The 16,114-nt window shown below is 64.4% G+C and overlaps 2 protein-coding genes across 4 annotated transcripts; one reads left to right on the top strand and one right to left on the bottom strand.

Annotated features, from left to right (window-relative positions):
• Nucleotides 1-553: 553 nt before the first annotated feature.
• CUTA (cutA divalent cation tolerance homolog) lies at nucleotides 554-7,491 on the top strand. 3 transcript variants are annotated; one of them, XM_082076846.1, is made up of 7 exons: nucleotides 554-601; nucleotides 1,574-1,605; nucleotides 2,347-2,519; nucleotides 3,376-3,433; nucleotides 4,358-4,403; nucleotides 5,125-5,174; nucleotides 7,294-7,491. In XM_082076846.1, the coding sequence occupies exons 2-7, from the start codon at nucleotides 1,588-1,590 to the stop codon at nucleotides 7,405-7,407; spliced, it is 459 nt and encodes a 152-aa protein (XP_081932972.1). In that variant the 5' UTR covers nucleotides 554-601; nucleotides 1,574-1,587; the 3' UTR covers nucleotides 7,408-7,491. The 3 variants fall into 3 exon arrangements, with proteins under 3 accessions (XP_081932972.1, XP_081932973.1, XP_081932974.1); XM_082076847.1 differs by lacking the exon at nucleotides 554-601 and having other exon boundaries at nucleotides 1,519-1,605; nucleotides 3,376-3,435; XM_082076848.1 differs by lacking the exons at nucleotides 554-601; nucleotides 3,376-3,433 and having other exon boundaries at nucleotides 1,519-1,605.
• A 1,742-nt stretch (nucleotides 7,492-9,233) lies between these two features.
• LOC309452176 (uncharacterized protein) lies at nucleotides 9,234-14,354 on the bottom strand. The gene is made up of 10 exons (XM_082076849.1): nucleotides 14,191-14,354; nucleotides 12,916-13,240; nucleotides 12,742-12,813; nucleotides 12,539-12,664; nucleotides 12,045-12,143; nucleotides 11,579-11,603; nucleotides 10,159-10,210; nucleotides 9,988-10,052; nucleotides 9,757-9,912; nucleotides 9,234-9,420 (listed from the first exon to the last, which is right to left on the bottom strand). Exons 1-10 carry the CDS (start codon nucleotides 14,340-14,342, stop codon nucleotides 9,308-9,310), a joined length of 1,185 nt encoding a protein of 394 aa, XP_081932975.1. The 5' UTR covers nucleotides 14,343-14,354; the 3' UTR covers nucleotides 9,234-9,307.
• Nucleotides 14,355-16,114: the final 1,760 nt, after the last annotated feature.

Raw genomic sequence — 16,114 nt, 5'->3', positions numbered from 1 at the left:
CCTTCCCGTCCCATCCCCCCCCCGCGCCCCCGCTCGGTACCTCGGAAGGGGACATAGGACATGGTTCCTCCGCCGCTCGCTGCCCCCGGGCGGCGCGGGGGACCCAGGCGTCCGGGGGAGGGACCCAGGCGTCCGGGAGGCGGGAGGTGGGGGGGGGGGGGGGAGGGGGCGGGGCCAGGCGGCTCAAGGGGCGGGGGAGGGGACGCAGGCGGAGGGGGCGGGGCTAAGGAGTGCGGGGCGGGGGGGACGGACCCAGGAGTGCGGGAGGGACCCAGGAGTGCGGGAGGGACCCAGGCGTCCGGGGGCGGCGCCTTTAAGAGCCCCCGCGGCACCAGTGACACGATGGGCCCGTTGTCACCTCCCTCCAGTGTCCCCACTGTCCCCATCCCAGTGTCCCCATCCCAGTCCTCCCAGTTCACGCCGCTTTGCGAACGCGCGCGGGGCGTGGGCTATGACGTCACAGTGTCGTCACTCCCCCCCCCCCGCCCTGGCCCCTCCCCTCCGCCCCGTTTCCCGCCGCTTCCGCTCGCGCTAGGGGGAGGGGCGGCGGGAGGGGGTGGAGCCGCGCAGGTCACGTGGTGGCGGCGGCCGCGCGGCGGGGTGCGGAGCGCGAGCGGCGGGGGAGGGGACGGGGGGTCGGGGGGTTCTATAGAGTTGGGGGGTCCGGGGGGGTTCTATAGAGTTGGGGGGGTCGGGGTTCTATAGAGTTGGGGGGTCCCGGGGGGGTTCTATAGAGTTGGGGGGGTCGGGGGTTCTATAGAGTTGGGGGGTCCCGGGGGGTTTCTATAGAGTTGGGGGGTCGGGGGTTCTATAGAGTTGGGGGGTCCCGGGGGGGTCAGGGGTTCTATAGAGTTGGGGGGGTCGGGGGTTCTATAGAGTTGGGGGGGTCCCGGGTTCTATAGAGTTGGGGGGTCGGGGGTTCTATAGAGTTGGGGGGCCCGGGGGGGGTTCGGGGGTTCTATAGAGTTGGGGGGTTCGAGGGTTCTATAGAGTTGGGGGGTCGGGGGTTCTATAGAGTTGGGGGGTCCGGGGGGGTCGGGGGTTCTATAGAGTTGGGGGGTCCCGGGGGGGTTCTATAGAGTTGGGGGGTCCGGGGGGGTTCGGGGGTTCTATAGAGTTGGGGGTTCTATAGAACTGGGGTCCAGGGGGTCGGGGGTTCTATAGAGTTGGGGGGGTCGGGGGTTCTATAGAGTTGGGGGGTCGGGGGGGGTTCTATAGAGTTGGGGGGTCCGGGGGGGTTCGAGGGTTCTATAGAGTTGGGGGGTTCGAGGGTTCTATAGAATTGTGGGGGTCGGGGGTTCTATAGAGTTGGGGGGGTCGGGGGTTCTATAGAGTTGGGGGGTCCGGGGGGGTTCGAGGGTTCTATAGAGTTGGGGGGTCGGGGGTTCTATAGAGTTGGGGGTCTGGGGGGTCGGGGGTTCTATAGAGTTGGGGGGTCGGGGGGGTCGGGGTTCCTGGGGTGCTGTAGGGGCTGGGGGGGCTCTACAGGGGCCTCTGGGGGTCAGGGGGTGCTCTAGGGGGTGGGGGGCTGAAGGGGGGGGCTGGGGGTGCTGACGCCGCCCGTCCCGCAGGGGGCGCCGCCTCCACATGCGCGTGACGGCTGCGGTGAGTGTGAGCGACCGCGGGGGCGGGGGGGCGACCCCAGACCCATGTCGCGTATACGGGTGGGGGTATCGCGATATGGGGGGGGGTATCGTGATATAGTTTGGGGGTATCGCGATATGGGGGGGATCACAATACAGTCTGGGGGTATCGCGATATGGGGGGGATATCGCGATATAATTTGGGGATATCGTGATATGGGTGGGGATATCGCGATATAGTTTGGGGATATCGCCATATGGGTGGGGATATCGCAACAAGGTGGGGATATCGCGATATGGGGGCGGGGCTACCACGACAGGGCGGGGCCATTGCGATACAGGCGGGGCCATCACGCCAGGGCGGGGCCATCGCGCCAGGGCGGGGCTACCGTGACAGGGCGGGGCTATCACGCCAGGGCGGGGCTATCGTGATATGGGCGGGGCCATCGTGACAGGGCGGGGCTACCGTGACAGGGCGGGGCTGCCGTGACAGGGCGGGGCTGCCGTGACAGGGCGGGGCCATCACGCCAGGGCGTGGCTATCGTGATATGGGTGGGGCCATCGCGCCAGGGCGGGGCTATCACAATATGGGCGTGGCTATCACGGTATGGGCGGGGCTATCGTGGTATGGGCGGGGCTATCGCGGTATGGGCGTGGCTATCACGATATGGGCGTGGCTATCACGGTATGGGCGTGGCTATCGCGGTATGGGCGGGGCTGTCGCGGTATGGGCGGGGCCCTCACCGGGTGTCCCCGCCCGCAGGTGCTGGCGCTGGTGACGGTGACGTCGGTGCCGCTGCTGCGGCCGCTGTGCCGGCGGCTGCTGGGCATGGCCGCCCCTCCCCCCGCTGCCACCGCGGCCCCCGGGGACCCCGGGGACCTCTCGGCCGCGTTTGTCACCTGCCCCAACGAGACCGTGGCCAAGGAGCTGGCGCGGTGCGGGGACAGGGACAGGGGGACAGGGGGACATTGGGACATGGGGGACATGGGGACATGGGGGATATAGGGGGACATGGGGGATATAGGGGGACATGGGGGATATAGGGGGATATTGGGGACATTGGGACATGGGGGATATAGGGGGACATGGGGGACATTGGGACATGGGGGACGCGGGGGACATGGGGACATTGGGACATGGGGACATTGGGACATGGGGGACATGGGGACATTGGGACATGGGGACAGGGGGGACACTGGGGACATGGGGACATGGGGACATGGGGGACATGGGGACATTGGGACATGGGGGACATGGGGACATGGGGACATGGGGACATTGGGACATGGGGGACATGGGGACATTGGGACATGGGGACAGGGGGACACTGGGGACATGGGGGACATTGGGACATGGGGGACATGGGGACATTGGGACATGGGGGACACTGGGGACATGGGGGACATTGGGACATGGGGGACACTGGGGGACATGGGGGTGACACCTCAGGTAGTGGGGGGACACAGGGTGACACGGGGGGTGACACAGGACTGGGGGTGACATGGAGGTGACACGGGGGTGACACAGGACTGGGGGGTGACACGGGGGGTGACACAGGACTGGTGACATGGAGGTGACACAGGGGGTGACACAGGACTGGGGGTGACACAGGACTGGGGGGTGACACGGGGGGTGACACGGGACTGGGGGTGACATGGGGGTGACACGGGGGGTGACACGGGACTGGGGGTGACATGAGGTGACACAGGACTGGGGGTGACATGGGGGTGACACGGGGGGTGACACGGGACTGGGGGTGACATGGGGTGACACTGTCCCCACTGTCCCCAGGGCGATGGTGGAGAAACGTTTGGCTGCGTGTGTCAACATCCTGCCCCACGTCACCTCCGTGTGAGGGGGGACGGGGGGGACACGGGGACAGGGGGGGGACACGGGGACATGGGGGGACAATGGGACATGGGGGGACAATGGGACATGGGGACATGGGGGGACATGGGGGGGACATGGGGACATGGGGGGCATGGGGACATGGGGGGACAATGGGACATGGGGACATGGGGGGACATGGGGGGACACGGGGACATGGGGGGACACGGGGACAGGGCGGATATGGGGACATGGGGGGGACATGGGGGGACACGGGGACAGGGGGGGACACGGGGACAGGGGGGATATGGGGGGACACGGGGACAGGGGGGGACACGGGGACATGGGGGGACACGGGGACAGGGGGGGACAATGGGACATGGGGGGCATGGGGACATGGGGGGACACGGGGACATGGGGACATGGGGGGACACGGGGACAGGGGGGGACACGGGGACAGGGGGGATATGGGGGGACATGGGGACATGGGGGGACACGGGGACAGGGGGGATATGGGGGGACATGGGGACAGGGGGGGACACGGGGACAGGGGGGATATGGGGGGACACGGGGACATGGGGGGACAATGGGGGACTCTGGGACATGGGGGATATGGGGGACAAGAGGAACGGGGGGACACGGGGGACATGGGGACATAGGGGGACACAGGGGGACATGGGGGGACGCGGGGGGACATGGGGGGACACAGGGGACATGGGGGGACCCGGGGGACATGGGGGGACGCGGGGGGACATGGGGGGACACAGGGGACATGGGGGGACGCGGGGGGACATGGGGGGACCTGGGGGACATGGGGGGACGCGGGGGGACATGGGGGGACATGGGGGGACATGGGGGGACATGGGGGGACGCGGGGGACATGGGGGGACATGGGGGGACATGGGGGGACATGGGGGGCCGGGGTGCCACCCCCCGCCCCCCGCAGTTACCGCTGGCAGGGGAAGCTGGAGGAGGACGGGGAGGTGCTGCTGGTGAGTGACACCCATGGCCCCACTGTCCCCACGGTGTCCCCAGCGTCCCCGGGGTGTCCCCAATGTCCCCACGGTGTCCCCAACGTCCCTGGGGTGTCCCCAACGTCCCCGGGGTGTCCCCACTGTCCCCACGGTGTCCCCAACGTCCCTGGGGTGTCCCCAACGTCCCTGGGGTGTCCCCACTGTCCCCACGGTGTCCCCAGCGTCCCCGGGGTGTCCCCAATGTCCCCACGGTGTCCCCACTGTCCCCATGGTGTCCCCAGCATCCCTGGGGTGTCCCCAACATCCCTGGGGTGTCCCCACTGTCCCCACGGTGTCCCCAACGTCCCCGGGGTGTCCCCAACGTCCCTGGGGTGTCCCCAGCGTCCCCACGGTGTCCCCAATGTCCCTGGGGTGTCCCCACTGTCCCCAGGGTGTCCCCAACGTCCCTGGGGTGTCCCCAATGTCCCTGGGGTGTCCCCACAATGTCCCTGTGCTGTCCCCAATGTCCCCACGGTGTCCCCAATGTCCGTGTGGTGTCCCCAATGTCCCTGGGGTGTCCCCACAATGTCCGTGTGGTGTCCCCAATGTCCCCGTGCTGTCCCCACAATGTCCCCACGGTGTCCCCAATGTCCGTGTTGTGTCCCCAATGTCCCCACGGTGTCCCCAATGTCCGTGTTGTGTCCCCAATGTCCGTGTGGTGTCCCCACAATGTCCCCACGGTGTCCCCAATGTCCCCCAGATGATCAAGACCCGCAGCTCCCGGGTCCCGGCGCTGGCGGCGTTTGTGCGGTGAGAGCGGGGGGACACGGGGGACATGGGGGGACATGGGGGGACATGGGGGACATGGGGGACATGGGGACATGGGGACATGGGGGGACATGGGGGACATGGGGGACATGGGGGACATGGGGGACATGGGGGGACACGGGGGACATGGGGGACATGGGGGGACACGGGGGACACGGGGGACATGGGGACATGGGGGGACACGGGGGACACGGGGGACATGGGGGGACATGGGGGGACATGGGGGACATGGGGGACATGGGGACATGGGGACATGGGGGGACATGGGGGACATGGGGGACATGGGGGACATGGGGGACATGGGGGGACACGGGGGACATGGGGGACATGGGGGGACACGGGGGACACGGGGGACATGGGGACATGGGGGGACACGGGGGACACGGGGGACATGGGGGGACATGGGGGGACATGGGGGACATGGGGGGACATGGGGGACATGGGGGACATGGGGGACATGGGGACACGGGGGGACATGGGGGACATGGGGGACACGGGGGACATGGGGGGACATGGGGGACATGGGGGGACATGGGGGGACATGGGGACACGGGGGGACATGGGGGGACATGGGGGACATGGGGGACATGGGGGACATGGGGGGACACGGGGACATGGGGGACATGGGGGACATGGGGGGACACGGGGGACATGGGGGACACGGGGGGACATGGGGACACGGGGGACATGGGGGACATGGGGGACACGGGGGGACATGGGGACACGGGGGACATGGGGGACATGGGGGGACACGGGGGTCACGGGGGGACATGGGGGGACATGGGGGACATGGGGGACATGGGGGACATGGGGGACACGGGGGGACACGGGGGGACACGGGGGACATGGGGGACATGGGGACATGGGGACACGGGGGACACGGGGGACATGGGGGACATGGGGGACATGGGGGACACGGGGGGACACGGGGGGACACGGGGGGACACGGGGGGACATGGGGGACACGGGGGGACATGGAGGACATGGGGGACATGGGGGGACATGGGGGACACGGGGGACATGGGGGGACATGGGGGACACGGGGGACACGGGGGACATGGGGGACATGGGGACATGGGGACATGGGGGGACATGGGGGGACATGGGGGGACATGGGGGACATGGGGGACATGGGGACATGGGGACATGGGGGGACATGGGGGACACGGGGGGACACGGGGGGACATGGGGGACATGGGGACACGGGGGGACATGGGGGACATGGGGGGACATGGGGGACATGGGGGGACATGGGGGACATGGGGGACATGGGGACATGGGGGGACATGGGGGACACGGGGGGACACGGGGGGACATGGGGGGACATGGGGGACATGGGGACACGGGGGGACATGGGGGACATGGGGGACACGGGGGCACATGGGGACACGGGGGACATGGGGGGACATGGGGGACATGGGGGGACATGGGGGGACATGGGGACACGGGGGGACATGGGGGGACACGGGGGACATGGGGGACATGGGGGACACGGGGGGACATGGGGGGACATGGGGGACATGGGGGACACGGGGGGACATGGGGAGACACGGGGGGACATGGGGGGACACGGGGGACATGGGGGACATGGGGGACACGGGGGGACATGGGGGACATGGGGGACATGGGGGACACGGGGGGACATGGGGGGGACACAAGGTGACCCGGGAGGGTGACCTGGGGTGACCTGGGGTGACCAGGGGATGACCTGGGGTAATGGGGTGAGGGGGTGACCTGGGGTGACCCGGGGTGACTTGGGGTGACCAGGGGATGACCCGGGGTAATGGGGTGAGGGGGTGACCCGAGGTGACCCGGGGTGACCTGGGGTGACCCGGTGACCGGGGGGTGAGCTGGAGTAATGGGGTGACCCGGTGACCGGGGTTGACCCGGGGTAATGGGGTGACCTGAGGTGACCGGGGGGTGACCCGGGGTGACCTGGTGACCAGGGGGGTGACCCGGGGTGACCCGGGGTGACCTCTTGCCCCCAGCTCCGCCCACCCATACGCGGTGACCGGGGGTGATGGGGTGACCTGGGGTGACCCGGGGTGATGGGGTGACCCGAGGTGACCCGGGGTGACCCGGGGTGACCTCTTGCCCCCAGCTCCGCCCACCCGTACGAGGTCCCCGAGGTGGTGGCCGTGCCGGTGACACAGGGGAACCCCCCGTACCTGCAGTGGGTGCGGGACAGCACCGACCCCTGACCTCTGACCCCTGACCCCTGGGACCCCCCTGACCCCCTGGGACCCCCCCGACCCCCTGTCCCTCCCCACCCCCCTGGGACCCCAGGACCCCCCAACCCCATGGGCCCCCCCCCCATTTCCCTCGAACGCCCCCGTGACCCCCCCAGCCCCCCCGTGACCCCCGAGGCCGTGACCACCCCCAGATCTGGGGGGTACAGATGGACCCACGGACACGGGGGAGCCCCAAGATGGGGGGGTCACACACCGGGGGACCCCACACACCTGGGGGGGGTGGGGCCCCCAACATTCTGGGGGGGTCTCCCCACCCTCCCCCAGCCACGTTGAGCCATTGGGGAGCCCTTTAAATACCCAAAAAATGTCAAAAATAAAGGTTTTGCACCCAAAGGCTGCAGGGATTTGGGGCCCCTCCCAAAGTAACATGGGGGGGCAGCGCCCCCAGTGCCCCCAGTTCCCAGTGGGTTGAGGCCCCAGCTCAGGTTTTAGGCCCAGCTCAGGTCTTAGGCCCAGTTCAGGTTTTAAGCCCAGCTCAGGTTTTAGGCCCAGCTCAGGTTTTAGGCCCAGTTCAGGTTTTAAGCCCAGTTCAGGTTTTAGGCCCAGCTCAGGTTTTAGGCCCAGTCAGGTTTTAGGCCCAGCTCAGGTTTAAGCCCACTTCAGGTTTTAGCCCCAGTTCAGGTTTTAGGCCCTGTTCAGGTTTTAGGCCCAGCTCAGGTTTTAGGCCCAGCTCAGGCTTTAGGCCCAGCTCAGGTTTTAGGCCCAGCTCAGGTTTTAGACCCAGTTCAGGTTTTAGGCCCGGTTTAGGTTTTAGGCTCAGTTCAGGTTTAGGCCCAGTTCAGGTTTTAGGCCTGGTTTAGGTTTTAGGCTCAGTTCAGGTTTAGGCCCAGTTCAGGTTTTAGGCCCAGGTCAGGTTTTAGGCCCAGCTCAGGTTTTAGGCCTAGTTCAGGTTTTAGCCCCAGTTCAGGTTTAGGCTCAGTTCAAGTTTAAGCACAGTTCAGGTTTTAGGCCCAGTTCAGGTTTTAGGCCCAGCTCAGGTTTTAGGCCCAGCTCAGGTTTTAGGCCCAGTTCAGGTTTTAAGCCCAGTTCAGGTTTAGGCCCAGTTCAGGTTTTAAGCCCAGTTCAGGTTTTAGGCCCAGCTCAGGTTTTAGGCCCAGTTCAGATTTTAGGCCCAGTTTAGGTTTTAAGCCCAGTTCAGGTTTAGGCCCAGCTCAGGTTTTAGGCCCAGTTCAGGTTTTAGCTCCAGTCAGGTTTAGACCCAGTTCAGGTTTTAAGCCCAGCTCAGGTTTTAAGCCCAGTTCAGGTTTTAAGCCCAGTTCAGGTTTTAAGCCCAGCTCAGGTTTTAGGCCCAGTTCAGGTTTTAGGCCCAGCTCAGGTTTTAGCCCCAGTTCAGGTTTTAGGCCCAGTTCAGGTTTTAGGCCCAGCTCAGGTTTTAAGCCCAGTTCAGGTTTTAGGCCCAGTTCAGGTTTTAGGCCCAGCTCAGGTTTTAGGCCCAGTTCAGGTTTTAGGCCCAGTTCAGGTTTAAGCCCAGTTCAGGTTTTAAGCCCAGTTCAGGTTTTAAGCCCAGTTCAGGTTTTAGGCCCCGTTCAGGTTTTAGGCCCAGCTCAGGTTTTAAGCCCAGTTCAGGTTTTAGGCCCAGTTCAGGTTTTAAGCCCAGCTCAGATTTTAAGCCCAGCTCAGGTTTTAGGCCCAGTTCAAGACTCTTGTTCCCAGTTTAGACTCTTATTAGACCCCATTGCCCCCCGGCCCCCGTGTCCCCAGGCGCCCCCCCCAGGTCACGTGGCCGCGGTGACGTCACCTCCGCTTTACTGGCTGAAACGGGACGGAGCTGGGACACAACGGGGGGGGGAGCAGGAGGTGACCCCCCTGGCACCAGCCGCGGTGACACCGGTGACAAACTGCTCCGGGTGGGGTGGGGGCGACTCACCCGGACGCCTGGGTCCCCGGGGGGTCGGGGGGGTCACTGGTGTCACCGCTGTCACCCAGGATGGCGGCGCCCAGAGCCTGCAGCTGCGTCACCAGCGCGGCCAGTGCCACTGGGGGACATGGGGACATTGGGGACACATCGGGGGACATTGGGGGGGCATTGGGGACACAGGAGGGGACATTGGTGGGGACATTGGGGACAGGGGGGGGACATTGAGGACATGGGGGGACATCAGGGGGGGCATTGGGGACATTGGGGGGGACATTGGGGACACAGGAGGGGACATCGGGGACTTGGGGGGGCATTGGGGACACAGGAGGGGACATTGGTGGGGACATTGGGGACATGGGGGGGACATTGGGGGACATGGTGGGGACATTGTGGACATGGGGGGACATTGGGGGGACACTGGGGACACGGCAGGGCCATGGGGACACACACCCACCTCTGCTGGTCCCCGCCCCGTCCCCACGGGGGGGTCCCGGGGGGTGACACGAGGGGGGACACGGTGACGCCGTCCCCCCCCGCCCCCCCCAGCGCGGTGTCCCCGAAGCCGCCGTGTCCCTCGTCACCTGCTCGCGTGTCCCCGCCAGGGCCACCGCTGCGGGGACAAGTGACACCAGGGACCTGGTGGCCACCCCAGGGTGGCACCGAGTCCCCAGTGTCCCCAACTCACCGCTGCGCTGGCCACCGGCCGCCGGCTGTGTCACCCGTGTCACCCGTGTCACCCGTGTCACCGCGCTGGGGACAGGGACGCGGGGTCACCCTGGGGACGGGGCCACCGCCGGGGTCCCCGCGTCCCCTGGCCCCCCGGTGTCCCCATGTCCCTGGTCCCCCCGTCACTCACTCGTCACCTGCCGGGTCCTGGGGCCACCGCGGCCGCTCCGGGGCCACCAGCCCTGGGGACAGGGGACACGGTGACAACAGGGCCCCTGTGTCCCCACCCTGTGCCCGTGTCCCCCGTGTCCCTCTAATGTCCCCATGTTACCCCCATACCCCCCAGATGTCCCCATGTCCCCCAAGTCCCCAATGTCCCCATGTCCCCCATGTCCCCCCAATATCCCCACATTCCCCCATGCCCCCAACGTCCCCAATATCCCCATGTCCCCCCAATGTCCCCAATATCCCCATGTGTCCCCAGTGTCCCCCATGTCCCCAATATCCCCATGTCTCCCCAACGTCCCCATGTCCCCAAATCCCTCCATGTCCCCCCCATGTCCCCAATGTCCCCATGTCCCCCCATGTCCCCATGTCCCCCCATGTCCCCAAATCCCTCCATGTCCCCCCAATATCCCCATGTCCCCAATATCCCCATGTCCCCCAATATCCCCATGTCCCCCAATGTCCCCATGTCCCCCCATGTCCCCATGTCCCCAATATCCCCATGTCCCCAATGTCCCCATGTCCCCCAATGTCCCCATGTCCCCCCATGTCCCCAAATCCCTCCGTGTCCCCCCAATATCCCCATGTCCCCAATATCCCCATGTCCCCAATGTCCCCATGTCCCCCCATGTCCCCATGTCCCCAATATCCCCATGTCCCCAATGTCCCCATGTCCCCCCATGTCCCCATGTCCCCAATATCCCCATGTCCCCAATGTCCCCATGTCCCCACAATATCCCCATGTCCCCAATATCCCCATGTCCCCAATGTCCCCATGTCCCCCCAATGTCCCCATGTCCCCCCATGTCCCCATGTCCCCCCATGTCCCCAATGTCCCCATGTCCCCCCATGTCCCCATGTCCCCAATGTCCCCATGTCCCCCCATGTCCCCATGTCCCCCCATGTCCCCAATGTCCCCATGTCCCCCCATGTCCCCATGTCCCCAATATCCCCATGTCCCCAATGTCCCCATGTCCCCCCATGTCCCCATGTCCCCAATGTCCCCAATGTCCCCAATGTCCCCATGTCCCCAATGTCCCCATGTCCCCACAATATCCCCATGTCCCCATGTCCCCATGTCCCCCCAATGTCCCCATGTCCCCAATATCCCCATGTCCCCAATGTCCCCATGTCCCCCCAATATCCCCATGTCCCCAATATCCCCATGTCCCCAATGTCCCCATGTCCCCCCATGTCCCCATGTCCCCAATATCCCCATGTCCCCCCAGTGTCCCCATGTCCCCAATATCCCCATGTCCCCAATGTCCCCATGTCCCCAATGTCCCCATGTCCCCGTGTCCCCCGGTGTCCCCGTGTCACCCCTCAGCTCCCTCCCGGCTCAGGCGGCCGCTCATTGTCCCCAAGCTGCTGGTGGCTTTTGTCACCTGGGCGTCCAGCGCCGCGGCCGGCCTGGGGACACGGGGACGCGGTGACCGCGGGGACGGTGACACCCGCGCCCCCACCCCGGCCCAGCGCCCCCTCCGTGAGCACCGTGTCCCCAACTGTCCCCAACCTGGCGCCACCTCCCCAGTCAGGGACTGGTGTCCCCAATGTGTCCCCAAGTCCCCAACCCCTCCCCAGGTGCCCTCCCTTGATGTCCCCAAAACAGCCCCATGTCCCCACACGTGTCCCCAATGTGTCCCCAACATGTCCCCCCATGTCCCCTTGTCCCCATATCCCACGTCCCCCCATGTCCCCATGATGTCCCCATATCCCATGTCCCCCCATGTCCCCAGCAGGTCCCCACCTGTCCCATGTCCCCCCACATCCCCCTGTCCCCCCAAGTTCCATGTCCCCCCATGTCCCCATGATGTCCCCATATCCCATGTCCCCCGTCTGTCCCCACGTCACCTGTCTGTCCCTCCGCAGTTCCTCCCCCTCGTGCAGCTGCAGCTCCAGCCGTGTCACCCGGCGCGTCCCCGCGGCCACCGCTGTCCCCAGCGCCCGCACCTGCCGAGGGACCCAGGCGTCCGGGAGGGACCCAGGCGTCCGGGGATCCCCCCAGCGGGACCCAGCCCCACCCTCCACAGGGGACCCAGGCGTCCGGGAGGGACCCAGGCGTCCGGGGATCCCCCCAGTGGGACCCAACCCCACCCTCCAGAGGGGACCCAGGCGTCCGGGAGGGACCCAGGCATCCGGGGATCCCCCCAGCGGGACCCAGCCCCACCCTCCACAGGGGACCCAGGCGTCCGGGAGGGACCCAGGCGTCCGGGGAACCCCCCATGGGGACCCAGCCCCACCCTCCAGAGGGGACCCAGGCGTCCGGGAGGGACCCAGGCGTCCGGGGAACCCCCCATGGGGACCCAGCCCCACCCTCCACAGGGGACCCAGGCGTCCGGGCCCACCTGCCCCCGCAGGCTCCGCAGCGCCTCCTCCTGGACCTGCAGCTGCACCAGGAGGACAAAGACCTTGTGCCGCCAGCGCCCCAAGAGAGTCCCCACGCGGGGGGGACACGGGCCGGGGGGGGACGCCTGGGGACGAGGGGGACATGGGGGGTCTGGGGTCACCTCCTGACCCCCCCGTGCCCCCCTGTCCCCCCCTGTCCCACCTCAAGGTCAAGTTCCCGCTCCTGCAGGGTCAGGATGTGGCTCAGGGCGCTGAGCTGGGCCTGGAGCAGCACCTGGGGGGACACGGGGACGTGTGGGGACGGGGGGGACGGGGACACCCGGGGACACCCCGGGGACAAGGGGCTGGTGACACCGTCCCCGGGCGCTGGACTCACCTGCCCCGCCCCCGGCTCCGCCCCTTGGGCCTGGCCACGCCCCCTCAGGGCCTCCAGCTCTGCCTCTAGGGCTTTGCTCCGCCCCCTCTCAGCCACAAGCTCCGCCTCCAGCACTTGGCTCCGCCCCCTCTCAACCTCCAGCTCCGCCTCCAAGATTTGGCTCCGCCCCCTCTCAGCCACAAGCTCCGCCTCCAAGACTTGGCTCCGCCCCCTCAGGGCCTCCAGCTCCTCCCCCAGCGCTTGGCTCCGCCTCCTCTCAGCCTCCAGCTCCTCCCCCAGTGCTTGGCTCCGCCTCCTCTCAGCCACAAGCTCCGCCTCCAGGGTCCTGATAAAGGGGAGATGGGTGTCTGGGGTCACTGGGAGCACTGGGGGGTTACTGGGAGCACTGGGGGGGTTACTGGGGGGTCACTGGGAGCACTGGGGGGGTTACTGGGAGCACTGGGGGGGTTACTGGGGGTCACTGGGAGCACTGGGGGGGTTGCCGGGGGTTACTGGGAGCACTGGGGGGGTTACTGGGAGCACTGGGGGGGTTACTGGGGGTTACTGGGAGCACTGGGGGTGTTACTGGGGGTTACTGGGAGCACTGGGGGGTTACTGGGGGTTACTGGGAGCACTGGGGGGGTTACTGGGGGTTACTGGGAGCACTGGGGGGTTACTGGGGGTTACTGGGAGCACTGGGGGGGTTACTGGGAGCACTGGGGGGGTTACTGGGGGTTACTGGGAGCACTGGGGGGGTTACTGGGGGTTACTGGGAGCACTGGGGGGGTTACTGGGGGTTACTGGGAGCACTGGGGGGGTTACTGGGGGTTACTGGGAGCACTGGGGGGGTTACTGGGAGCACTGGGGGGTTACTGGGAGCACTGGGGGGGTTACTGGGGGTTACTGGGAGCACTGGGGGGGTTACTGGGGGTTACTGGGAGCACTGGGGGGTTACTGGGGGGTTACTGGGAGCACTGGGGGGGTTACTGGGGGTTACTGGGAGCACTGGGGGGGTTACTGGGGGTTACTGGGAGCACTGGGGGGTTACTGGGAGCACTGGGGGGGTTACTGGGGGTTACTGGGAGCACTGGGGGGGTTGCCGGGGGTTACTGGGAGCACTGGGGGGTTACTGGGGGTTACTGGGAGCACTGGGGGCGTTACTGGGGGGTTACTGGGAGCACTGGGGGGTTACTGGGAGCACTGGGGGGGTTACTGGGGGGTTACTGGGAGCACTGGGGGGTTACTGGGAGCACTGGGGGGTTACTGGGAGTTAATGGGTGCACTGGGAGCTGTTACCTGGAGGGGCGGAGCATGAAGTGGGATGGGGGGATGAGGGACCCAGGCGTCCGGGAGGGACCCAGGAGCTCAGGAGGGACCCAGGCGTCCGGGAGGGACCCAGGCGTCCGGGGCTCCCCGGTTCCCGCGGTTTCCGGGTGTCCCTCGGCCATTGGTGCCACTGGGGGGGGGACAATTCCCAGTAAGTGCCAGTGACGCCCCCCCAGCCCAAGCAGCCCCACACCCCACTCCAGTAACCCCCCCTCCCTGCTCCCAGTGACCCCCAGTTCCCCCATTTCCCCCCATTTCCCCCCATTTCCCCCAGTTCCCCCCAGTTCCCCCCATTTCCCCTCCGTTCTCTCACAACCGCGCTGCCGCGAACGCGCCGCCGCTCCCCGCTCCGCGCCCCGCAGCCAATCAGCGCGCAGAGCCGAGCGAAGAGCCCTCCCCGCAGCCAATCGGCGCGCAGAGCCGAGCGAAGAGCCCCGTCCCGTCACCCTAGCAACGGGAGAGCGCCAGCCAATGAAAGGGCTTTCCTTCCTTCTCGCCGGCCAATGAGAGGCCGCGTCTGGCCGCTGCTCCGCCAATCAGGGCTCGAGGCGCGGTGAGGCGGGGGAGCCAAGGGGCTTAAACTGGGGCCTAAGCGGGTAAAACGGGGCCTGGGGGGTAAATGGGGGCCTAAGGGGGTAAATGGGGCCTAAGGGGGTAAATCTGAACCCCCGAACCCCAAGCGGGGGCTGCAGGATCCGCCCCCGTGTTCACGGTCCCGGAGGAGCCGCCGAACCGGCCCCGGGGGCCAATGGGAGCAGGACCCGAAACGGCGGCCACTGATGAGGAGAATGTGGCTGATAATGGGGAATAATGGATGGTAATGAGGTGATAATGGGTCATAATGGGGAAATAATGGATAATAATGAGGTAATAATGGATGATAATGGGTAATAATGGCTAATAATGAGGTAATAATGGATAATAATGGGTAATAATGGCTAATAATGAGGTAATAATGGCTAATAATGGGTAATAATGGATAATAATGAGGTAATAATGGGAATAATGGGGAAATAATGGCTAATAATGAGGTAATAATGGATAATATTGGGTAATAATGGCTAATAATGAGGTAATAATGGATAATATTGGGTAATAATGGATAATAATGAGGTAATAATGGCTAATAATGGGGGAATAATGGGGAATAATGGGAAATAATGGATAATAATGGGGAAATAATGGCTAATAATGAGGTAATAATGGATAATAATGGGTAATAATGGATAATAATGAGGTAATAATGGATAATAATGGGTATTAATGGATAATAATGGGGTAATAATGGGTAATAATGGATAATAATTAGGTAATAATGGATAATAATGAGGTAATAATGGATAGTAATGGGGAAATAAAGGGTAATAATGGGGTAATAGTGGATAATAATAGTGAAACAATGGCTAATAATGGATAATAAAGGGTAATAATGGAAATAATGGATAATAATGGCGAATAATGGATAATAAGGGGGTAATAATGGGAAATAATGGATAATAATAGTGAAACAATGGCTAAAAATGGGAAAAAAAGAGTAATAATGGTGTAATAGTGGCTAATAATGGGAAAATAATGGCTAATAGTGAAGTAATGGATAATAATGGGAGAATACTGGATAGTAATAGTGAAACAATGGCTAATAATGGGGAATAATGGGGAAATAATGGCTAATAATGGGGAGATAATGGCTAATAACACTGAAATAATAGCTAATAATGGGAAAATAAAGGCTCATAATGGGAAATAATGGCTAATAATGGGGAAATAATGGTTAATAATGGGAAACAATGGCTAATAATGGGAAACAATGGCTAACAGTTTGGAAATGACAGCTGTTAACAGGGAATTAATTAATGGCTGATGATGATGAAAGAAAATCCCCACAAATAACCGG

This window comes from Streptopelia decaocto (genome assembly GCF_964273445.1).
Source record: "Streptopelia decaocto genome assembly, contig: HAP1_SCAFFOLD_430, whole genome shotgun sequence".
Classification (NCBI taxonomy): domain Eukaryota; kingdom Metazoa; phylum Chordata; class Aves; order Columbiformes; family Columbidae; genus Streptopelia; species Streptopelia decaocto.
This window is presented reverse-complemented; position numbering and strand designations above follow the sequence as displayed.

What these genes read in the sequence shown, in the direction of transcription:
- CUTA (XM_082076846.1), top strand. An exon ending in AGGACGGGGAGGTGCTGCTG is followed by an intron (nt 4,404 to 5,124) that starts GTGAGTGACACC and finishes AATGTCCCCCAG; the next exon opens with ATGATCAAGACCCGCAGCTC. An exon ending in GCGCTGGCGGCGTTTGTGCG is followed by an intron (nt 5,175 to 7,293) that starts GTGAGAGCGGGG and finishes TCTTGCCCCCAG; the next exon opens with CTCCGCCCACCCGTACGAGG.
- LOC309452176 (XM_082076849.1), bottom strand. Translation starts at nt 14,342, where the DNA reads ATGGCCGAGGGACACCCGGAAACCGCGGGAACCGGGGAGCCCCGGACG. An exon ending in CAGGACCCGGCAGGTGACGA is followed by an intron (nt 10,053 to 10,158) that starts GTGAGTGACGGG and finishes CCCTGTCCCCAG; the next exon opens with CGCGGTGACACGGGTGACAC. An exon ending in GGCCGGTGGCCAGCGCAGCG is followed by an intron (nt 9,913 to 9,987) that starts GTGAGTTGGGGA and finishes TTGTCCCCGCAG; the next exon opens with CGGTGGCCCTGGCGGGGACA.